The following is a 25074-nucleotide window of genomic DNA, read 5'->3' as shown; positions in this document are numbered from 1 at the left end:
CTCTACCAAAGCATTTACACACACACACACAAAACAAGTTTTCACATTTCCCGGTACTTGCATTCAAAGCATTTTTAGTTCAAACAGCTGCTGAACTGCAAGTATTTTTCGCCATCCGCTGGTCAAAATATGCAACTACATGAGACAGTTTCAGAGAATCAGTGGCCATTCCACACAATGTCTGTTCTGAATTTGCTAGAGGATAAAATACAGCTCTGAGATTGTCAATGAAGACTGAGCCCACTTCAGCAAATAACAGAGCAAGTATGGCAGCCAAACCCAAGAATGCAGAGCTTAGGGGACTGTTAATGAGATAAGGAACCTTTCCTCTCTAGTTCAAAGCTGGCACAGGGCTGGGTGTGACCAGTCAGCAACCTCTGATACCTCTTTGGTGGCCTATCTGAACTGAAATAATAGTTCCAGTTCTTTTGCTAGTAAGAAGCTTTCATTATCAAAACATGCACCAAAATTAAAATGAATAATAGTTTCACGTTATGAATTCTTGAGGGAAAATGTCTTTTGTAGTGTGTTATCCCTCTGTTGATATTCACCCCTTCTTGCCAACTGTTGGGAATGGGCCACATCCACCCTAATTGAATTGGCCTCGTTAACACTTGATAAGGCAACTCCCATCTTTTCATGTGCTGTATATTTATAACTGCCTACTTTTTTTTCACTCCATGCATCTGATGAAGTGGGTTATAGACCATGAAAGCTTATGCCCAAAAAATTTGTTAGTCTCTAAGGTGCCACAAGGACTCCTCACTGTTTTTGAAGGAGGTTTGTAACCCTAACCTAACTGTGGATATTTTCATTATTCATACAAATGTCTCTTATTTTCTGGATGCTACTAAATTCTTGGGCTCCGATTTCTGGGGCAATGATTTACACATGGTGTGATAAATAAAGTGGGGGGAGCTCCCTTTTATGGACACCCAGTCAGCCAGTTCGCTATAAAATCCCTCTTGGTCTGTTCTCTGTTTGCTTTACCTGTAAAGCGTTAACAAGCCCACAGGTAAAAGAAAAGGAGTGGGCACCTGACCAAAAGAACCAAAAGGGAAGGCTAGAACTTTTAAATTTGGGAAAGAGAGTTTCCCTTTTGTCTGTTGTTCTTTGGGCTGGAGGGACAGGGCAGCAATGCTGTAAGCAGCTTTAAGCCAGGTATGATCATAAATCATCAGGTCATAGCTAGAAATACTTATCTGAACTCCAAATGTGTAAGTAGATCAGACTGTTTAGCTAGATGCGATCAGCTTTATTTCTGTTTATTTTTTAAGGCTTGTGGATCTCCTCTGTGCTAATTCCAGATGCTTTTGTTTGCTTGTAACCTTTAAGCTGAACCCCCAAGAAAGCTATTTTGGGTGCTTAATTTTTGTAATTGTTCCTTTTAAGATCTAGCCAAAAGCCTAAATTCCAGATGTATTGTTTTCCTTTTTGTTTTTAATAAAATTTACTTTTAATAACAGGATTGGATTTTTGGTGTCCTAAGAGGTTTGTGCATGTTGTTTGATTAGCTGATAGTCACAGCTAATTTCCTTTGTTTCTTTTCTCAGCTCTTCCCCAGAGGGTGGGGTGAAAGGGTTGAGGGTATCCCACAGGGAGAAATTCCCAAGTGCTCCTTCTTAGGTTCAAAGGGGGTTTTTTGCATTTGGGTGGTGGCAGCGTTTACCAAGTCAAGGTCAGAGAGAAGCTTGGGAGTTTAATACAAGCCTGAAGTGGCAAGTATTAATTTTTAACATCCTTGCAGGCCCCCACTTCTGCACTCTGAGTGACAGAGTGGGGATTCAACCTTGACATGTGGTCATTATGCAGTGGGTAGAACAGCATTTTCTTTTTTCTCTTTTAAGTGTCATTTAATCACTTCAATCAATTCTGTGGAATGTCCTCTTGGTCTTTTATTATGAGCAAGGATAAACAAAAGCACTCTGTTAACCTTGCCTAGACCATTTGTTATCACAAGCAAAGCTGGCAGACCCATCAACTCTGATTCCCTCCACATGCTCTTTCCTCCCTTCTCATGTACTGCTTCCTCGCGTGAAACTGCCTCTCTAAACCTGTTTGCCATGCAGCCACCCTCTCCTCAAAACCTACCTCTTCACATAATCCTACGATTTTTATTTTTAATAGATCTTAGGAAACTATGAGTGTCCCAACTCCTCTCCTGCTTCTTTGTCAGTATGTGGTAGTCTTGATAGCATTTTGGAGAGTATTTATATCTTTGCAAAAAGAAAAGGAGTACTTGTGGCACCGTAGAGACTAACAAATTTATTTGAGCATAAGCTTTCGTGGCTGAATGCATCCGATTGAATGAAGTGAGCTGTAGCTCACGAAAGCTTATGCTCAAATAAATTTGTTAGTCTCTAAGGTGCCACAAGTACTCCTTTTCTTTTTGCGAATACAGACTAACACAGCTGCTACTCTGAAACCTGTTTATATCTTTGCATGTCAGTAAAGCTCTTACCCTCCCCCCCCTTTCTGGGTCCTCTGTTTCAGATGTCAAAGCAAACTTCACTCGCTTTACTTGCCTCAGAATATGGCATTTTCCTGTGTACCTTGAAAGAAAAAAAGAATCTCAAGCCCTGCTCAACCACAACTAGTCACGTACCTTTAGGAGGGGCCGGCTGGATACTAACAACTGGCTGCTGCTTTGTCAGTGGCAAAAGCGTTGGAAGAGCCCGAATAATGATGGCTTTAGCCTGAATGCCAAGGCTGGCCTGAACTTCAGGTACTGCAGGCAGCAAGAGAGGCTTGGGTTGAATTGACGGTTTGGATGTTGTCTGACTAGACCTTTTTGGTGTCTTCACAGAGCTGTTTGCTGGGGAAAGAAAAAATCTGAGTTGAACCACGAGATCTAAAAATAAAAATTCTATACAGCACTGTGTGAGGGTTACTGAAGTCTTTCTTTGTCCATCTATTTATTAAAAGATGCCTCTTATACACAAATGGATTAATCTATCAGAAATAAAAGGGCTGCCTGCTAAAACTGGACTGCTGACACCTTTCAGTCAACATTTTCTCGTACAAAGCATGTGATAATTGGGCCTGCAAATTTACCCTAATTGTGAGCTCAACTGTAAAGAGTATGTGAAAGTTCATAAAATGAACTCAAGGACTGTGTTAATATCATGCTTGGTACACAACAAGTGTGGGACTGGAAATTAAAAAAACAAAATTGGTGTGTTGGATAATAGGCCTAATTAGTTTGTCCACCAATGAGGGGATGGACTGTTCCACTGATAATTCCCTTTTGTGGTCCCTAAAAAGAGAGACTTTTGGGGAGAAAAATCGGCTACTTGCACGAGCTGCATCATCATGGCTGCCAGCCTCACCATCTCCTGGGATCCCAGGACTTAATCCTAATCCTGAGAGATGTCCTGACCAGACCAGGCCAGAGAGGGGGACCCAGATGACATCACCTCCTCTATCAGCTCCAGCTTAATCCCAACCACCACCTAAGATGAAACAGGATCAGACTGTAACAACAGCTCTAGCCAATCTCAACTAACGTCTCTTTTCCCCAAAAGGACAGTTCCTATACTTTGATCCCGCGTAAGAGACCGTCCAACAAGGGATTTTTTTCCTTCTAAAGCTCTCTCCAGCCAAAGGAAAAAGGAGCAAGAGATATTAAAACAAAAGCCTTACTTAATACTTTTACATTTCAAACGCTTTAATTGTTTTTTCTTCTTTTCTTTATCTTTAATTAAAGGTCAAAAGGACTTTAAATGGTATGTTTGCCACACTACTAAGCATGCTGAGCTCTCTGTATACATAAGCATGGCCACACTGGGACAAAACAATAGTCCATCTAGTCCAAGAGCCTGTCTTCTGACAATGGACAGTGCCAGATGCTTCAGAGGGAGCAAACAGAACACAATTTATTAAGTGATCCATCCCCTGCCGTCCAGTTCCAGCATCTGGCAGTCAAAGATTTAGGGACACCCAGAACATGTCCCTGATCATCTTGGGTAATAGCCACTAATGGATGTATCCTCCATGAACTTCTCTCATTCTTTTTTGAACCCATATTTTTGGTCTTCACAACATCCCCTGGCAACTAGTTCCACAGGTTGACTATGCTTGTGTGAAGAAGTAGTTCACTACGTTTTAAACCTGCTGCCTATTAATTTCATCAGGTATCCCCTGGTTCTTGTGTTATGTGAAGGGATAAATAGCACTTCCTTATTCACTTTCACCACACCATTCATGATTTTATAGACCCTCGGACATCTCTTTTCTAAGCTGAACAGTCCCACTCTTTTTAGTCTCTCCTCAGATGGATGCTGTTCCATACTCCTATTCATTTTTGCTGCCTTCCTCTGTACTTTTTTGAATTCACATATATCCTTTTTGAGATGGGGTGACCAGAACTGCATGCAGTATTCAAGGTGTGGATGTAACAGGGATTTATATAGTGTATTACGATATTTTCTGTCTTATTATCTATCCCTTTCCTAACGGCTCCTAACATTGTTCGCTTTTTTTTTATGGTTGTGGAACACTGACCAGATGTCTTCAGAAAACTATCCAGAATTACTCTGAACCCTCAACCTTGTTTAACACTGTTTAATACTGGACAGTGACTTGGTTATGTTAACACCTTTACCTCATATATTCCATCTAAATTAATACAACAGGCAATGATATATGTGCCAACTGTGTGGTCAAAGTAAGCAGATCACTCTTACCAGACTGATGTGCAGCACTGGAAGTGAGCTTTTTATCTTTCTGACTTCCAGATCTCTTGCTGTACAGAGAGAGAGGAAACATCTGGGAGCTGGTGCTGAAGTCTAAGTCTTCCTATTGACAAAGAATATATAAAACAAACGACAAATCCTTCTTAGAACAGAAGAATGTGCTTATAAAAGCATTCAAATGCTGTCCGGATTCTACTTTCAGATCTGTGCTACTGACCACAAACCTAGTATTCCACTGTTCCTCTATTAATTATTTGTACTCCAGTAGTGTGCAAAGGCCCCAATCAAGATCTAGCCCCATTATGCTCGGGCAGGGGTGGGCAAACTTTTTGGCCCGAGGGCCACATCGGGGTTGCGAAACGGTATGGAGGGCCGGGTAGGGAAGGCTGTGCCTCCCCAAACAGCCTGGCCCCCGCCTCCTATCTGCCCCCTCCCACTTCCCACTCCCTGACTGCCCCCCCCCGCCCCTAACTACCCCCCCAGGACCCAACCGCTATCCAGCCCCCCCTGCTCCCTGTCCCCTGACTGCCCCCCGGTACCTCCATCCCTAACTGCCCCCCAGGACCCCACCCCCTATCCAACCTCCCCTGGACTCCACCCCCATATCAAACCCCTCCTGCTCCGTCCCCCAAGGACCCCACCCCCTATCCAACCCCCACTGTTCCCTGTCTCCTGACCGCCTCCAACCCCCAAACCTCCGCCCCATCAAACTGCCCCCTGTCCCTTATCCCACCACACACACCCCCACCCCTTACCTTTACCATGCCGCTCAGAGTGGCAGGACAGGCTTATCTGAAAGCCTGGGAGGTGAGCGTTGCTGCAGGGGAGGGGGGACAGCGGGGGAACGGCCGGGGGCTCGCCTCCCCAGCCGGGAGCTCAGGGGCTGGGCAGGACGGTCCCGCAGGCTGGATGTGGCCCGCGGATGATAGTTTGCCCATCCCTGTACTAGGGGTTCTATATATACACACATGAGATATTCCTGTGGATTCTGAAGGCTAAGACAGATGATGGATGAAATAGAGAGCGGTGAAGAGACTTGCCCAAGTCACCCAGCATCTCAGTGATCAGGAACAGAATCCAGGTCTCCTGAGTCCCAGTCCAAGGCCACTAGACCATATGTAGTACTCCCAAGTACAGATTTCCCTGCGGGCCCCTGTGACTTCAATGGGTGCAGGCCCAATACAGTACTCCAAAGTACAGAGCTCCCATGTAGAGAGAGCAGAACACAGGAGTCAGAATGATAGAATCTAGAGATCAAAAGATCAGTGAGTCCCTCTCCTTGTTAAGACAGCATTTAGTCTCCCTACAGATGACGAATAATATTCAACTGATAATTGAAACAAAGAGTCATTCAAGCTGGGCCTGAACTAAGTTGATCTGAAAAGCTGTTTCTCATTACCGAAGAAACCAAATCACAATGCATAGCTGCTTTAAAAAAGACGAAACAAAACACTATGCTCCTAACATCCTCTGGGGCTGAACACAACCTCTCAAATGAGGCACATACTGGCACAGCATGCAGCCAGCATGCCTCATTGGTAAGGCTAAGATTTAGTCATGGGTATTTTTAGTAGAAGTCATGGATAGGTCACAGACAGTAAACAAAAATTTGCAGCTCCTGACCTGTCCGTGACTTCTACTATAAATACCTCGGACTAAATCTTGTTGTTCTGGGGGGCTCCGGAGGCACCGCTGCTCTGGAGGGGGGCCTCTGGGGTGATGCTACTACAGCTAGGGGGGAAGGGGATGGCCCAGGACCACAGTTACTGTAGCTCGGGGGGACCAAGCAGGGGGTTGGCCCAGGGCTGCCCCAGAAGCAGACAGTGCGGCTGGCCTTGGGGGGCGGCCCCAGGGTCAGCCACACCAGCCACTGCAGAAATCATAGAGGTCACAGAATTTGTGACTTCCATGGCATATTTGCAGCCTTACTCATTGGAAGCAAAGCAAATAATTCACACTGATGCTCTTCAGATGCCACAGGCGCCCAAAACTTCAGAACATAGCTCATCGTCCTGGCCTTATGGTACACACTTGTTTAAAGGATTAGGACCTAGCTACCTCAAAGACCACTTTATCCACTACATTACCCCTGTGTTGCACTAACTGCCTGCAAGTTCCTGGATGGAGTTCAGACAGTTGCTTGTAATCTTGAAAGCCCTAAATGATTTGAGGCCTAATTACTTGAGAGACTGCCCTTCTCCTCATGTCATGCTGGTACAGTTGCAATCAGCAGAGCCACCCAAGCTGCAGCTCCATCATTAAGTGAAAGGAAGCAGTTGGCAGGAGTACTCCATAAAGGTCTCTCAACTCCCTTCAGTTTGCCAGGCCCTGGATTTAACCTTGCCTTTAATGTGAAGGCTCATCTCTCTCCTTCCCAAATGCCCAGAAGGTGATTTATGGGCTGGGAAGTTTTATGTGGACTCAGGATGTTTGTACACAGAGGGAAAAGCAGTCTGCTGTGATATTTATATGGATTTTTTAAATTTTAAAATAAATTATAGTTGTTGCAAGGACACGCAGGGCATGAGTTTGAATGATTTAAAAAACAAACAAACAAAAAACAATGTCCTTCAGTAACTATTCACATTAGCATGATGCTACTGGATAGACCCAGATTATCAGACACAGACAACACTCTTGGGGCCCGGAAAGTCTGCACACTGACCTCAGTGGTGATGCTGTTCAGTCCTTTTTGTGTTGCACTTAAATAAAGTGGTACTAAATGCTGTTTAGAAACGAGAGCACCTGTCCTTCCATCTGTCGGACTGGGGAGAAAGGAGGCAGCAGCTGTTGGAGGGGCAGGCCTATAGTGAGTGCTGTCGATTTCAAAACAGGCAGCTGTACATGAGCACAGCATAGTGTAAGATCTGAGGCCTTTTGCTGCAGTCATATTAGGAGAGCAGCAGCAATGAGCCAAGAAACAGAAAGTGACAGCCTCACATTTCTTCTAAATGATATCAAAACAATGTAATATCGGACTGTTAAGAAGGCACCCCTCCCAATAGTACCCACAATCACCAAATAAGCAAGGTATCTCTTGAGATGTTTAAAGAAAACTTTGCTTGATGGCATTCTGTCTGACAAGGAATCACTTATCAACAGTTGTGATTGTAAAATCTATATTTCTACTGTTTTGTCTTTATGGTCCCTACTTCTCTATTGTTTATGTGTATGGTCTCCATCTGGTTCTTTGATTGTTTCTGTCTCTTGCATAACTAATTTTGTAAGATTTATATCAGCTAAGGTGCTGGGGTATGATTGGTTAAAGAATTGTTTCACAATATGTTAGGATTAGTCAAAGAGTTATTTGTAATATTTTAGTAAAATGATTGGTTATGGTATAGCTAAGCAGGACTCAAGTTTCACTATAAACACAGGTCCAAGAAGGAGTCCAGCTGGGAAAAGAATAAGAATAAGGAAAGACCTGGAAGAAGAACTCACCTCTAAGACAAAGCCTAAGATCAGAGCTGCTAAGAATCCTCTGCACGACCGTGACGTGCAGCAACCACAACCCAGACGAGACCGACCTTGCCTGGCCAACAGGGAAAGTTCACCTGCATGATCAGGATCGGTGAGCATAGCATTGTATGCTTAGTGAGTGTATTCTGCTTGGTAATTGTTAATAAATAGAGGATAAGGATATTACCGTGTAAGGCCCTTTCACTGGTAAAAGGTCCTGCAAACCTGCAGAAGATTATGCCTTGAGCCCTACGAACTGGGTAAGGATGGCCCGGAGCCCTAGAAACTGGGTAAGAGTATGTGCCTTTCGCCCACAGCCTTAGGAACTGAGAAAGGGTGGGGGTGCCTAAATCAACTGGGTTACCCCTTGAGCCCTAGGAACTGGATAAAGGTGGATGCCCTAGAATGTGCGCAACAATAGGACGCTTGTGCATGCTTCCATACCCCATGCTGTGTACATATATGCCCCTGTTTATTTGGGTCACCCACAGTGGCAAGGAAAGAAAACACTTTATACAGGAGAATGTCAGAAGAAAAGTCAGTGTTTCAGATGTAGGTATAACAAATTTTCTCTTTCATTTATACTGTTAAATTGAACAGAATTTAAGATGAGATTGCTCCTTTCATTTGTATTTTCTATATGAACCATAAGTCAGTTCATGCAACATAACTGCACACATGTGAGGCACCAAGACTTTACTACTTACAGGCACATGCTGCACTGAAGAGTCTGATAATGGTGAAGGGACAGAACAAATTGAAGTAGCTGGCGACTGAGGGTCTTCCTTCAAGTTTTCATCTGCGAGAGAGTGGTAAGTAGGCTTTCACACTGTAAAATCTTCTAACAGTAGGAGTTTAGCTCATGCAAGAAACATGCTGTTGTATTCCAAACATTAATTTCTGGAGTAAACCACACAAGTGAACGTAGTAAGACTACAGCAACTAATCAGTCTGAGACTTGTAGGGGAGACCAAAACAGTAGCCATGTCCCATCCCAGGAAAATCAATGAAGTACACAAAAAAGCCTACTCCAGCAAGCAGTACCACTGAAGTCAATATCCCTAGTAGTCACTCTTCTAAGATAATCATAGCTGAAACATTTGGCATGTAATTACCTATATAAGTATGGCTTGTCACATCCCAAGGGCCTGAATCCCAAGACATCAAGTCCAAATCAAAGCCAAGGTTATAAAGACTGTTTTCCTGTAGATGATAAATTTAGCAAAAATAAGTTAGAGATGCAAAACAGAAAGTACTAAATATTGCAGCCACCAAGCACTACAGTTCTTAAGGAGGCAAAAGGATTTAGTCACCTCAATTTGCATGTTTCAGGTGGCATAGCAAGGCCACAAATATACATGAGAAGCCTTGAAAGAAGAGAGCTCTCAGTTAGATTTCACAAGACAGGGTTTCCAACTAAACAGACTTGAGCTGGGGAGTTATTTGTGGCTTTAGTTCAAACCTAAAACCTGACCTGAGTATAGGGAAGTGAGAGTAATTATCATTACTACAATTATTTGTACTCCAGTAATGCCTTATTAGTAATTATTTGTATTGCAGTAGTGTCTAGAGGGCCTAGGCACTGCACTCAGTGCTGTACAAACATGTAACAAATAACTCCTTTTTAACTATTTTTTGTAAGCTGTCACTATGGAGGGGTTGCATTTTATTTCATCTTTACAGTAAATTGATCTCTTCAATTCTAAGAAAGAGTCTCCATCTCCCCTTCCAAACAAAGGACGATTAATTCAGTTCAGCTGCTCTGAGGCTGTGCAATACATTGTGAGCGTCTTTTGTTGAAAAGTTTCTGCTGGCACATTTAACTAAACAAGATGCTTTCATTCTGAGTAGATTGGTGGGGAAGGGCCATTAGAAAAACAACAGGCCTTAAAAGAAGCTTATTTCCCACATGGGGGCCTTCCTGAGGATGCTACAAACAGCCTCCTACAAACGGCTGCTGTGATACTACAGGATCATGTGACCAGGTCACCTGGTGCTGGACTCCATCTTGGGATATCAGTATTTTTCCACTGACTGGCATGGGAACCAAGCTTTGAAACAAAGGGTTCCTGCCATATGCAAAAGCTATATAAGGCAGGGGAGTGACATCATCTTGGTTCTTCACTGACTCCCCACCCAAAAAGACTCTTGAAAACACCTGAGGAACAAAGACTGAACTGCGGGAAGTGCTGAACCCAGGCTAAAGGGATTTTTACCCCGTGAATGGAACACCTGGGGATTCTAAGCTGTAAGCAAGTACAGTTTGCCCCTTAAGAATCTGCAGCCAGCTTGTATCATCTCTTTGGGTGACAATTTTCTATTGATAGCTGATCTATGTAGTATATTCAGTTTGCGTTTCCTGTTTATTTGCTAGGTAATCTGCTTGGATATGTATGCTATCCCTTACAATCACTTAAAATCTATCTTTTGTAGTTAATAAACTTGTTTTTGCCATGTGTGGGAGTCATAACTCGGGGCAGAAAGCTGTTGTATATTCCTCTCCACATTGAGAGAAGGAGCAAATGTCCTGAGTTTATGCTGTATAGTTCCCTGTACAGCGCAAGACCGTATAATTTTGGGTTTACACTCCGGGGCGGGGGAGGTGTGCCTGAGTAGCTGGCGCCTTCCAATGCAGTAGCTGGTCAAAGCGTCTGTATGTATCTGCTGCTGGGTGTGTCCCTACCTGTATGTGTGCTGGTGAAAGTGTAGGCTGGAGCCTGGAGAGAGCTTAGCAGCTTGTCACAGAAGTACAGTGTAAACAGGAGCCCAGGCTGGTGGGACAGGGGGGCTCAGTGGTACCCCAGTTCCAGATGGCATCCCAGGGGGAACCCATCACAGTGGTGCAGCGAGCAGGGTCATATGCACAGCTTGTTACTCTGAGTGAGATTGGCACTTGGTACACTGGTGGTGATTTTAAATGAGATTTAAGTGTCTTGGCTAGAGATCAGTCAAAGAGGTTACCAGTTTGTTATTTTCTCTTTCCTTATTTTGGGCAAGGGAAGTAAGGACAGGAAAGCAGGAAAATGAGTGAAAGTAAAACTAGTAAGAAGCTGGACCTATGCAGATTGCAGGCAGACAAGAAGGAGAAAGAACACAAAAGACATATGGAATTAAAACAAATGGAGATTAACGCGCAAGAAGCTGAACACCAAAGAACCATAGAAGCAGACAATGCCAGGCAAGAAGCTGCACACTGAAGGGCTCTAGAACTGGAAGCCAAAGAAATGGAGATTCTTGTGATTGCAGAGCCATTGGCCATTATTTTTGACAACTCATGGCGATCGGGGAGAGGAAGCATCAATTGAATTTGAATTTGATAGAGAAGCAGAACCAGAACCCCCAGGCACCAACGAGCCTCACCTCTTCAAAATCCACAAATGGGAATGGTTGTGTCCTGCATGCAGCAAAACAGGGGACATTGCTGAATATTTCATCACCTTTGAGAAGCTGTGTGTACTCCATGAAATTTCTGAAGACCAAAAGATGCCCACTTTGGTTGCAAAGTTGTCTGGGAGAGCTCTGGCTATATTCAATAAGATGCCAATTAGAGATGCTTCAGATTATAGTAAATTCGAAGATATGGTTTTAAAACAGTTTCAGATTATACCCGAAACATATAGAATAAAATTTAGAAGCCTTAGCAGGGGGGCTGGGATGAGTAATGTGGCATATGTAAACCAGATGAAAGATTTGATGGATAAGTGGGTCAGGATGTAGTAGGAAGAGGGCCTGAAACATAAGCCCATGTATCAGAGGCTTGGTATGAGGCCTGAAGCCTGAGCTAAGGTAGTCAAAACTTTGCTGATATAAAGCAAAGTTAAGTTGTGAGCAAGACGCAGGGCCTGCTCACAGAATCTGGCAAAAACAGGACTGATATTGCAGAAACACACATTCCTAAGTAGTGCTAGGCAAAAGAATATATACACAAAAACATTTTAGGGTTTAAGGTGGTACCAGAACACCTCACTACCAAACATATTCCCCAAAGATAACAGGGACACACTGACCCATCCTAAAGATGAGGTCAGGATGACAGCATGATGGATAAAGATGTTTTAATCGAACCAACATGTACAAGGTAATGGGTGGCACACAAATACATCAGAGGGTGGCACCTAGATACTTCAGGGATAACGCATAACTTGTTTGTATCTGTGTATAAAGATGTATCTCAGAGGGAGTCTCTCTGTCTGGCCTAGGGGATAGTGGAATGTCCTACCACTAACTGAGCTAGTCGATTGCAACGGACATACATGTGTTAGTGTACCTATAACCATTGAGCCGAGACATTAGGACCGTGCTTCATTGACAATAAACCTGACCAAGTGCCTTCGCTACGAACTGAGTCTGTGGATTTATTGGGCAGTTCGATCGGAGCCTGATGTATGGGCTATCTGGCCAGAGTCAGTACAGCACGCAGAGAGAACACAGACATGTAGCCAAATATCTAATGACAAGGGGAAAAGATAAGCTCTGAAGAAATGTGTGATCTTCTTGCTCAGGAACATTTCCTGAGTATATGAAGTGATGATGTAAAACAGTGTTTATAGGATAAAAAGGATGAAAATTGTTGATGAACTTGCTACTCTGGCTGATGAATTTGAGCAGACACAGGGGTCTATTAGAAATAAATCACAGGCAGAGAGGTTAAAACCTGGGGGGGGAAGGTTACCCCTGGGAAGAAGGAGGGTGGATGGGTGGCTGGACGCTCACCTCCCCAGAGCTCTTCTTGACCTGCTGCTCACAAACCGGGAAGAATTAGTAGAGGAAGCGAAAGTGGATGGGAACCTGGGAGGCAGTGACCATGAGATGGCCAAGTTCAGCATCCTGACACAAGGAAGAAAGGAGAGCAGCAGAATACGGACCCTGGACTTAAGAAAAGCAGACTTTGACTCCCTCAGGGAACTGATGGGCAGGATCCCCTGGCAGAATAACATGAAGGGGAAAGGAGTCCAGGAGAGCTGGCTGTATTTTAAAGAATCCTTATTGAGGTTACAGGGACAAACCATCCCGATGTGTAGAAAGAATAGTAAATATGGCAGACAACCAGCTTGGCTTAACAGTGAAATCCTTGCTGATCTTAAACACAAAACAGAAGCTTACAAGAAGTGGAAGACTGGACAAATGACCAGGGAGGAGTATAAAAACATTGCTCAGGCATGCAGGAGTGAAATCAGGAAGGCCAAATCACACCTGGAGTTGCAGCTAGCAAGAGATGTTAAGAGTAACAAGAAGGGTTTCTTCAGGTATGTTACCAACAAGAAGAAAGTCAAGGAAAGTGTGGGCCCCTTACTGAATGACGGAGGCAACCTAGTGACAGAGGATGTGGAAAAAGCTAATGGACTCAATGCTTTTTTTGCCTCTGTCTTCGCGAACAAGGTCAGCTCCCAGACTACTGCACTGGGCAGCACAGTATGGGGAGGAGGTGACCAGCCCTCTGTGGAGAAAGAAGTGGTTCGGGACTATTTAGAAAAACTGGACAAGCACAAGTCCATGGGGCCGGATGCGCTGCATCCGCGAGTGCTAACGGAGTTGGCGGATGTGATTGCAGAGCCATTGGCCATTATTTTTGAAAACTCATGGCGATCGGGGGAGGTCCCAGACGACTGGAAAAAGGCTAATGTAGTGCCCATCTTTAAAGGGAAAAAGGAGGATCCGGGGAACTACAGACAGCCTCACCTCAGTCCCTGGAAAAATCATGGAGCAGGTCCTCAAGGAATCAATTCTGAAGCACTTAGAGGAGAGGAAAGAGATCAGGAACAGTCAGCACGGATTCACCAAGGGCAAGTCTTGCCTGACTAATCTAATTGCCTTCTATGAAGAGATAACTTGCTCTATGCATGAGGGGAAAGCAGTGGGAGTGTTATTCCTTGACTTTAGCAAAGCTTTTGACACTGTCTCCCACAGTATTCTTGCCAGTAAGTTAAAGAAGTATGGGCTGGATGAACAGACGATATGGTGGATAGAAAGCTGGCTAGGTTGTCGGGCTCAACGGGTAGTGATCAATGGCTCCATGTCTAGTTGGCAGCCGGTATCAAGCTGAGTGCCCCAAGGGTCGGTCCTGGGGCCGGTTTTGTTCAATATCTTCATTAATGATCTGGAGGATGGCGTGGATTGCACCCTCAGCAAGTTTGCAGATGACACTAAACTGGGAGGAGACGTAGATACACTGGAGGGTAGGGATAGGATACAGAAGGACCTAGACAAATTAGAGGATTGGGCCAAAAGAAATCTGATGAGGTTCAACAAGGATAAGTGCAGAGTCCTGCACTTATCATGGAAGAATCCCATGCACCGCTACAGACTAGGGACTGAATGGCTAGGCAGCAGTTCTGCAGAAAAGGACCTAGGGGTTACAGTGGACGAGAAGCTACCCACTGAGCCCCCCTGTCCCACCAGCCTGGGCTCCTGTTTACACTGTACTTCTGTGACAAGTTTACAAGCTCTCTCCAGGCTCCAGCCTGCACTTTCACCAGCACACATACAGGTAGGGACACACCTAGAAGCAGATACATACAGACGCTTTGACCAGCTACTGCATTGGAAGGCGCCAGCTACTCAGGCACACCTCCCCCCCCCCCCCCGGAGTGTAAACCCAAAATTATACGGTCTTGAGCTGTACAAGGAACTGTACAGCATAAACTCAGGACATTCGCTCCTTCTCTCAATGTGAGGGAAGCATATTGTCTGTCAGTGAGAAAACTGTCCAGGTTGCTGGCTGCCAGCAGGATGCAGCTAGGCAAGGGGAAGACCTCACTCTCGGGTGCATAGGAAGATGAGTCCTAGAGGGAAGCCCAGAGAAGGGTGATGGAATCCTAGAGACCACTGAAGTGGGTGAGAGTTCCATGGACTCTGTAGCTGGAGGCAAACCCAATTCAAAGAGGGAGGAGAATGTAGTGCTTGCCAGAGAAAGGACTGTTCTAACTGTTAGCTGTGAGCCCTTCACATCTGAAGAGGGGATAGATCCCACTCTAGAGAGCACAGAGGTGTGTCTTAGGCCTTGTCTACACGACAAAGTTTTGTCGACAAAACTGATGTCGACACTCAAAAATCAACATAACAACAATCGGAATGTCATGTTCACACTCGCTCCCTCTGTTGGCAGAGCATGTCCACAGCGGGGGCACTATCATCAACACTGTGAGCAATGCAGTCCAGCTCGACGCCTTCTGTCATTAGGTGTTGAGGGAAGGCAGATCGGATCGTGGTGCATCTTGGGACTGAGCCCAGTGTCCCATGATGCATTGCTTTCTGTCCCAGCACTCCATGGGCTTCTGGCTTTCTTTCATGGCATTTTTGCAACAGCCCTTCTTTGCTGTCCACCTGTGAGAGAAAGGATGGATCCCACACTGCTCTCCTATGCTGTTAACTGTCATGAGGACATTGCAGACAGCAGTGCAGTTAATTGTGAGCTTCCTAAATGAAGAAGACTCACAGGCACCTGACATGCTGCGCGATATGGATAGGAGCAAGTTTAGATTGCTTTTGGCATTCACAGAACAGCTGCATAGTGTAGATCATCGCTTTTGAGCTTGGGAAACAAGCACAGAACGGTGGGATCGTATCGTCATACAGGTGTGGGACGAAGAGCAGTGGCTGCCCAGAACTTTCACATGGGGAAAGTCACCTTCCAGGAAGCGTGTGTGGAGCTCACATCAGCACTGTGGCACAAGAACACCAGAATGAGAGCTGCCCTATCGGTAGAGAAACATGTGGCAATCTCTGTGTGGCAGCTGGTGACTCCAAACTGCTACTGGTCGGTCACTAATCCATTTGGAGTCGGGAAGTCGACCGGTGGGGCTGCGTTAATGCAAGTGTGCAGGGCAATAAATCACATCCTGTTACGAAGGACCGTGACTCTGGGAAATGTGCGTGAAATAGTGGACAGCTTTGCAGAAATGGGTTTCCCTAACTGTGGAGAAGCAATTTTGGCACCAGACCACCTTGCAACAGAGTAAGTCAATAGGAAGGGGTACTTCTCCACAGTGTTGCAGGCGCTTGTGGATCACCATGGGCATTTCACGAACATCAACGCGGGGTGGTCTGAGAACATGCATGATGCACACATCTTCAGGAACACCAGCCTGTACAGAAAGCTACAAGCAGAGACTTTCTTTCCAAACCAGATTACAGTGGGGGTTGTTGAAATGCCCATAGCGATCCTGGGAGACCTGGCATACCCCTTACAGCCATGGCTCATGAAACCTTACACAGGACACCTTAACAACAGTAAGGAGTGGTTCAACAAGAGGTTGAGTAGGTGCTAGGTGACAGCTGAACGTACCTTTGGAATATTAAAGGCACGCTGGGGATGCTTTTATGGCAGGTTAGCCCTTAATGAGGATAATATTCCCATGGTCATAGCCGCATGCTGTATGTTGCATCACCTTTGTGAAGCTAAGTGGACTACTGATTTTGAGTAGCCAAATACCAAGGTATCAGAGGAGCACAGAGCAGACAATTCGAATCAGGGAGGCTTTGAGGCAACACTTTGAAAAGGAGAACCATTAATGTATATCTCTGTAATTGGTGCTTCAGTGTTACATTACATGTAGCTTTCCTAGGAAGCAATGGTGACATTTGGAGCCTTATATTCCAGTAAGCAAATGATTAAAATGCCTGTGCATGTATTGGTAGTGCCTGCAATCTCAATTTGTAGAAAACAAATAAAGATGAGTTATCCTTCAAAAAGAAACAACACACACAAAGAAGCTTGGTGGGAAAGGAGGAACCAGGGAAGGGCAGACTTTAACAGCTGTGTACAGGTTCTGCTATCATTGTGAAAGTTGTCCGAGGGGGGGTAGTGAAGTGGAAACCTAGAACTCCCAGAAAGTGGAAAGGAATGTGTGGGTGGAGTTTGGGGGGGTCATGGAAAAGAGTTCTGAATGTGCTGCAGGGGAGAGCAGGCATACATCTGCTCAGTCTCCAGCATTATTAAGGACTTCAGCATCTGCATTTGCTCCTCCATTACTTTAAAAAAAAAGAAAAGGAGTACTTGTGGCACCTTAGAGACTAACCAATTTATCTGAGGATAAGCTTTCGTGAGCTACTGCTCACTTCATTGGATGCATACTGTGGAAAGTGTAGACGATCTTTTATACACACAAAGCATAAAAAATACCTCCCCCCACTCCACTCTTCTGCTGGCAATAGCTTATCTAAAGTGATCACTCTCCTTACAATGTGTATGATAATCAAGTTGGGCCATTTCCAGCACAAATCCAGGTTTTCTCACCCCCCGCCCCCAACACACACACAAACCCACTCTGCTGCTGGTAATAGCTTATCTAAAGTGACCACTCTCCTTACAATGACAGGTTTCAGAGTAACAGCCGTGTTAGTCTGTATTCGCAAAAAGGAAAGGAGTACTTGTGGCACTTTAGCGACTAACCAATTTATTTGAGCATAAGCTTTTGTGAGCTACAGCTCACTTCATCGGATGAAGTGAGCTGTAGCTCACGAAAGCTTATGCTCAAATAAATTGTCTCTAAGGTGCCACAAGTACTCCTTTTCTCCTTACAATGTGTATGATAATCAAGGTGGGCCATTTCCAGCACAAATCCAGGGTTTAACAAGAACGTCTGGGGGGGAGGGGTGGTTAGGAAAAAACAAGGGGAAATAGGTTACCTTGCATAATGACTTAGCCACTCCCAGTCTGTATTCAAGCCTAAGTTAATTGTATCCAATTTGCAAATGAATTCCAATTCAGCAGTTTCTCGCTAGAGTCTGGATTTGAAGTTTTTTTGTTGAAGAATTGTAACTTTCATGTCTGTAATCGCGTGACCAGAGAGATTGAAGTGTTCTCCGACTGGTTTATGAATGTTAGAATTCTTGATATCTGATTTGTGTCCATTTATTCTTTTACGTAGAGACTGTCCAGTTTGACCAATGTACATGGCAAAGGGGCATTGCTGGCACATGATGGCATATATCACATTGGTGGATGTGCAGGTAAACGAGCCTCTGATAGTGTGGTTGATGTTATTAGGCCCTGTGATGGTGTCCCCTGAATAGATATGTGGGCACCGTTGGAAACTCCCTGAAAAAGCACAAGATCAAATCCGCACAGACACACCCCTGGAACCCCGACTTGGGATATTCTATCTACTACCCAAGATCCATAAATCTGGAAATCCTGGGCACCCCATCATCTCAGGCATTGGCACCCTGACAGCAGGATTGTCTGGCTATGTAGACTCCCTCCTCAGGCCCTACGCTACCAGCACTCTCAGCTACCTTCGAGACACCACTGACTTCCTGAGGAAACTACAATCCATCGGTGATCTTCCTGATAACACCATCCTGGCCACTACGGATAAAGAAGCCCTCTACACCAACATTCCACACAAAGATGGACTACAAGCCCTCAAGAACACTATCCCCGATAATGTCACGGCTAACCTGGTGGCTGAACTTTGTGACTTTGTCCTTACCCATAACTATTTCACATTTGGGGACAATGTATACCTTCAGATCAGCGGCACTGCTATGGGTACCCACATGGCCCCACAGTATGCCAACATTTTTATGGCTGACTTAGAACAACGCTTCCTCAGCTCTCGTCCCCTAACGCCCCTACTCTACTTGCACTACACTGATGACATCATCATCTGGACCCATGGAAAAGAAGCCCTTGAGGAATTCCACCATGATTTCAACAATTTCCATCCCACCATCAACCTCAGCCTGGTCCAGTCCACACAAGAGATCCACTTCCTGGACACTACAGTGCTAATAAACGATGGTAACATAAACACCACCCTATACCGGAAACCTACTGACCGCTATTCCTACCTACATGCCTCCTGTTTTCACCCTGACCACACCACACGATCCATCGTCTACAGCCAAGCTCTGCGATACAACCGCATTTGCTCCAACCCCTCAGACAGAGACAAACACCTACAAGATCTCTATCAAGCATTCTTACAACTACAATATCCACCTGCGGAAGTGAAGAAACAGATTGATAGAGCCAGAAGAGTTCCCAGAAGTCACCTACTACAGGACAGGCCTAACAAAGAAAATAACAGAACGCCACTAGCCGTCACCTTCAGCCCCCAACTAAAACCCCTCCAACGCATTATTAAGGATCTACAACCTATCCTGAAGGATGACCCAACACTCTCACAAATCTTGGGAGACAGGCCAGTCCTTGCCTACAGACAGCCCCCCAACCTGAAGCAAATACTCACCAGCAACCACATACCACACAACAGAACCACTAACCCAGGAACCAATCCTTGCAACAAAGCCTGCTGCCAACCGTGCCCACATATCTATTCAGGGGACACCATCACAGGGCCTAATAACGTCAGCCACACTATCAGAGGCTCATTCACCTGCACATCCACCAATGTGATATATGCCATCATGTGCCAGCAATGCCCCTTTGCCATGTACATTGGTCAAACTGGACAGTCTCTACGTAAAAGAATAAATGGACACAAATCAGATATCAAGAATTCTAACATTCATAAACCAGTCGGAGAACACTTCAATCTCTCTGGTCACGCGATTACAGACATGAAAGTTACAATTCTTCAACAAAAAAACTTCAAATCCAGACTCCAGCGAGAAACTGCTGAATTGGAATTCATTTGCAAATTGGATACAATTAACTTAGGCTTGAATACAGACTGGGAGTGGCTAAGTCATTATGCAAGGTAACCTATTTCCTCTTGTTTTTTTCCTAACACCCGCCCGCCCCCAGACGTTCTTGTTAAACCCTGGATTTGTGCTGGAAATGGCCCACCTTGATTATCATACACATTGTAAGGAGAGTGGTCACTTTAGATAAGCTATTACCAGCAGGAGAGCGGGTTTGTGTGTGTGTTGGGGGCGGGGGGGGGGGGGGAGGGTGAGAAAACCTGGATTTGTGCTGGAAATGGCCCAACTTGATTATCATACACATTGTAAGGAGAGTGGTCACTTTAGATAAGCTATTGCCAGCAGGAGAGCGGGTTTGTGTGTGTGTTGGGGGCGGGGAGGGGAGGGTGAGAAAACCTGGATTTGTGCTGGAAATGGCCCAACTTGATTATCATACACATTGTAAGGAGAGTGATCACTTTAGATAAGTTATTGCCAGCAGGAGAGTGGGGTGGGGGAAGGTATTTTTTCATGCTTTGTGTGTATAAAAGATCTTCTACACTTTCCACAGTATGCATCCGATGAAGTGAGCTGTAGCTCACGAAAGCTTATGCTCAAATAAATTGGTTAGTCTCTAAGGTGCCACAAGTACTCCTTTTCTTTTTGCGAATACTGACTAACACGGCTGTTACTCTGAAACCCGTCCATTACTTTAATCATCTGCTTAGCTGCACCCTTAACAAACTCCTGATTCTTTTTTCTGTCCTGCCGTTCGGCTTCCCAGAACTCCTTGCATTCCCTTTTCTCTGCATTGGAGCAGTGCGGTACCTCCTGGAACATGTCTTCTTTGCTGCATCTTGGGCGCTTTCTTATCTGGCGGAGACACTCGGCTGGGGCATGTGGAGTATTCCTGAAGAGCACATCTTCCGAAGCACAAAGGACAATGCACAGATGCGGGATTTTTAAATTCACTCACAGTATTGAAACATTTCAGTTAAATACAACTTTTGAAACATAACAATCACTTTCTCACTGACTCTTGGCAGGCACATATCTCTCTTCAAACACCCAAAGCATGGTGAGCGTTGGTGGGTGGGGGTGCTTCACATGGGGAAAAGAGCACACACTCTGCAAGGTTCGTGGTGCAGCATGCTAGAGAAACAATTCTAAAATTCTCCCATACTTTTCCACAGGCGAGGGTCATTCTGGCAGATATCTCACTGCTAAGGGTAAGCAGGGAAACAAGTGCACATCTGCTCCATGCTTGTGGCTTCCACCCTGCTCCCTATGCTGCTCACCTATGTGACACTTTGGTCCCTGCACAACTGATTGCCAAATGGTGTGGGAAAGTTTCCTACAATGTGGGAAGGAACAAAGTTGCTCTGCCACTGAATCTTTGGCAGAGGACTACAGAGTACCTCTAGGAAACTTTCCTGGAGCTCTCTCTGGAGGATTCCCGTGAGATCTTTGCATGCATCAACACCCTGTTCCGCTGTACCAATTAGCTACACAGGAAAATGTCCAGCTCACAGAAACAGCCAGCCTTCCACATTTCTATACGCCAAACCCACCTCCGCACTACACAAACCACAACCATTTAACAGGCGTCTCCTCTCCTGCTTCTTGCTCACCGGAGAGCAACTGCTGAGACTGACTAGACACCTCTGGAGTGGAGAACAGTTCCTGGCTGCCTGCCCCACCGGGCAACCCCACTGGGAGCTGCACATCATCGTCTAACTCCACCTCTTCATCAATATCTTCATCCTCCAGGTCAGGCCCTCTTTCCATCGCCTCCAGACCCGCCGAAGTATCCATGGGGCTCTTGATGGTAGAGGTGGGGTCGTCACTGAGGATGGTGTCCAGCTCCTTATAGAACCGGCAGGTCTTAGGTGAAGCACCAGAGTGACAGTTTGCCTCCCTCGCCTTATGGTACGCCTAACTCAACTCCTTTATCTTCATTCTGCACTGCAGCATGTCCCGATCATAGCCCTTTTTGCACAAGCCTTGAGAAATATGCCCGTAGGTATCCCAATTCCTACAGCTCAAGCGAAGCAGTGACTGCACAGCCTCCTCTCCACATATACTGATCAGATCCAACAGCTCCACAGTGGTCTAAGTGGGAGAGTGTTTGGTGCAATAACCCACCATGGTCACCTGGGAAAATGCAATGAGACCTCTCCATGCCGAGCCAGCAGGAAACTGAATTTCAAAAATTCCTGGGGCTTCTAAGGGGGAGGGCGGATGGTTGTTTACATGGCTGCAGAGCAGTGGAATTCAAACTGCCGACCAGAGCGGTCACGATGGGCATAGTGAGACACCTCCTGGAAGCCAATTAAAGTGACGAAATCAAGCGTGGTGTCTGCACTGGCACTTTGTCAAGAAAAATTTAGAGAGAAAAGACGTACATCTCTCGTTGGGGTTGCTGTATTTTGTCGCCAAAACTGGGCATTTTTTCCAACAAAAGTCACATCACAGTGTGTACGCATTCACTATTTGGTTGACAAAAGGCAGTTTCTGTCAACAAAACTTGGTAGTATAGACAAAGCCTAAGAAGGGCGCCCAGAGAAGGAAGCTGAGAAGGAATTTGGGGAAGTACAGGAATGTCTCCTCATTGATTACAGGGGAGGGTTTGCCCAGGACAGATTTGCTGGGTTGGCGTCTATGCTCCCAGGCACCCAACCTGCGGCTCCGGTTTTAAGAGGGAACTGTGTAACTGACCTCCAGGAAGGGAGCAGTGATACAACTGACCTCTTGCAGACAGAGAGAGGGGTGACAGAGGCTACCCCAATCCAGGCCCCACTTTTGCAAAATGCTGTTCTTGATGTACTTGTGGAAACTAACTCTGTCTCTTTAAGACAGGATGGGAATCCTACTAAAGACTTATCGGGTAATTCAGATGGCTCAGGATGAGTGACCTGGTGTCATTACCAACCACCCTTCCTATCTTTAAAATCTTCAGACTATCAGCAATGATTTAATATCTTCCAAGTCACTGACATAAAACATTAAATTGCATCTGTGGGACTCTGTAGAAACACATGCATTTGATGATTTAGACACTTTTTAATCCTTTTAATATGTGGTTTATTGATCTTGTATGATACTAATTTCCTCTTCAAAGTACTTAAGTCAAATGATTTACAGAGGTCACATCATATTAGGTCACAGTTACCCTTGCTGACCAGACTTGTAATCTCAGAAAATAGTGTCAAGTTCATTTGACAGGAATTATTTTCCATATAACCATGCTGGCTGGCATGAACTATACTACCATCCTTCAGGTTCTGTAGAGAAAAAGTCAAGCATCCGTCATTTCATAAATTCATCCAGGATCAGTGTCAGGCTAGCAGGCATACAAGTACCATCTTCTTTACAGATTTTGACTATTAATGAAACACTAGCTTTCTTCCAGTCATCTGGAACTTTCCCAGTATTCCAAGATTTATTAAATCAAATATAATTTGTGCTATTATTTTCCACTATCCATATATTCTGTACCTCTGTACTTGCTACTGGACCTTTAAAATAAATATTTTAACAATTTTTATATATATGAGCCATTTTCTACTGCTGTTTATCAAATTGTTCCATTTCATATAATGTCTTTTTTTCTTGTTAAAAAGATACCTTAGCACATTCTATACAAAAAACTATGTTAAAAGGATGTTAACATTATAATACACACAGAATATTGAGGATAAAAATAAACATTAAACAAGTGCCTCTTTTGTTTTCTGTCATCCAGTCTGCACACTGAGTGAAACAAGGGGCCTGTGAAAATAAGAATAGTCTACCACGCAATTAAAAACTGCATAGCAGTGCATTCACACAAAGGGACACAGGTGCCATTCACTTTGGCATCTTCTAACTTTTGAGTGCTTCACTTTGCAAACTTAATGTACTGTTCTGTACCTAAAAGGGGCTGTTAGCCCCAGGAGCAGAGCAGGAGTCTGTTTAGGCAACAAATTATTAGACAACCAAATGCACATACTAAAAGCTACTCACATAAATCTCATTATCCACATCCAGCTGTACTTCACCTGTGTCAACCAAGTCACTGAGCTCATCAAAGAGGGCAGACTCTAAAGGCAAAGCAAACGAAGTTGTACATCAACATATCCTAAAAGTTAAAGATGGGAGGAGTTTCAAAGAAGCTGAACGGGGAAATTCAATGGCAGTCAAGGTTATCCTAAAGTTTTAAGCTGAAAATTCCAGTCTAGACAGTATTTGTACTACAGTACTGTACCAGCCACAGGAGAGTGGCAGATCAGATGTTCATGTTGTAAACCTCACTCATGCAGGCTCTGTGGATATTAAGGCCCCAATTCAGCAAACACGTCAGTGAGTAAGCTTACTCGCCCAGGCAGCTCCATCAGTATCACACGCAGGAGTGTTTGCAGGACTGGGACAGGAGTTCATAGGATCTCACAAGGAGTCCACATGTCTAAAACACCCCACAGGTCCACATCAATCCACCCGGATCCCAACCCCAGGCCGCACGACTAGCCACGCGGCCCTGTCAGCGCCCAGCTAGCCCAGGCTCGGAGACTGGCCCGAGAGGCCCAGCGGCCGCGCCGGGAACAAGAGCCAGCCAGGCCTCTCGCCAGGAGTCCGCGCTGCCTGCCCCACGCCCCTGGGCTGGAGCAGCCAGACCCGGCAGCGGGGACACCGCTGGGCTTTTGCCCCTCCCCGCCAATGCCCCTCACATCTCCCGCCCCACCCGCTCAGGAACACGCTCCGCGCCTCCGGGCCCGGCTCACCCCAGTCGGGTCCGACCCCGGCTGGCCGCAGCCCCGGCTCTGCGGCGCCCCGATCAACCTCCCCGGCTGCCATCTCCCTTCCGGGTCCCCTTAAACACACGTCTCCCAGCGCAGCGCAGCGCAACGCGCCGCCCTGCTACGGCGGCCGGGAGAGGACATGGGGCCGGGCGGCGTGGGGCCAGCGCCTTGTCTCTGAGCCGGCTGGGACAGAGTCACCCGCAGGAGCGCTCAGAGACCGGCGCGCCTCAGGTGGCTGGGGACAAACACCCCGAGGGCGGGCAACTCTGCATGTGCCCAACGAGGCGGGGGCTCTCGTGGGTCCGGGTTCAGCTCCCCAATGGGGTGGGGGCTCGCACGGGGTCCGGGTTCAGCAGGAGTGCCATTTCGAGGGGACGGGGGGGCAGTTTTAACCCTGATTCCAAAGGCTACTTGGGCACCTAAAAACTTTTATCTTTTTGCAGATAACTTAGATACAGTGCTCCTGTCAGCTAATAATTTCTAATTCCTACATAAAGAAAGAAAATTGAATAAATATTAAACCCACTCATCTTAAAACCTATAAATGGCCCTAC

At 45.6% G+C, this 25074-nt stretch overlaps 1 protein-coding gene across 6 annotated transcripts in view; it reads right to left on the bottom strand.

The window, feature by feature from the left end:
• ATF6 (activating transcription factor 6) overlaps positions 1-24669 on the bottom strand; it is a 440808-nt gene extending 416139 nt beyond the window's left edge. Inside the window, exons 1-6 of one of the 6 annotated variants that reach the window (XM_075131428.1) lie at positions 24503-24669; positions 23748-23824; positions 9269-9356; positions 8861-8952; positions 4686-4797; positions 2606-2815 (exon numbers count right to left, since the gene is read on the bottom strand). In XM_075131428.1, coding sequence (XP_074987529.1) covers positions 2606-2815; positions 4686-4797; positions 8861-8952; positions 9269-9356; positions 23748-23824; positions 24503-24575 — 652 coding nt within the window. In that variant the 5' untranslated portion in view covers positions 24576-24669. The remainder of the gene's footprint in view (positions 1-2605; positions 2816-4685; positions 4798-8860; positions 8953-9268; positions 9357-23747; positions 23825-24502) is intronic. The other 5 variants (XM_075131427.1, XM_075131426.1, XM_048859672.2 and 2 more) reach the window with 5 other exon arrangements.
• Positions 24670-25074: the final 405 nt, after the last annotated feature.

This window comes from Caretta caretta, chromosome 8 (assembly GCF_965140235.1).
Source record: "Caretta caretta isolate rCarCar2 chromosome 8, rCarCar1.hap1, whole genome shotgun sequence".
NCBI lineage: Eukaryota > Metazoa > Chordata > Testudines > Cheloniidae > Caretta > Caretta caretta.
The sequence above is the reverse complement of the archived record's forward strand: the minus strand, read 5'-3'. Positions and strand labels throughout refer to the sequence as shown.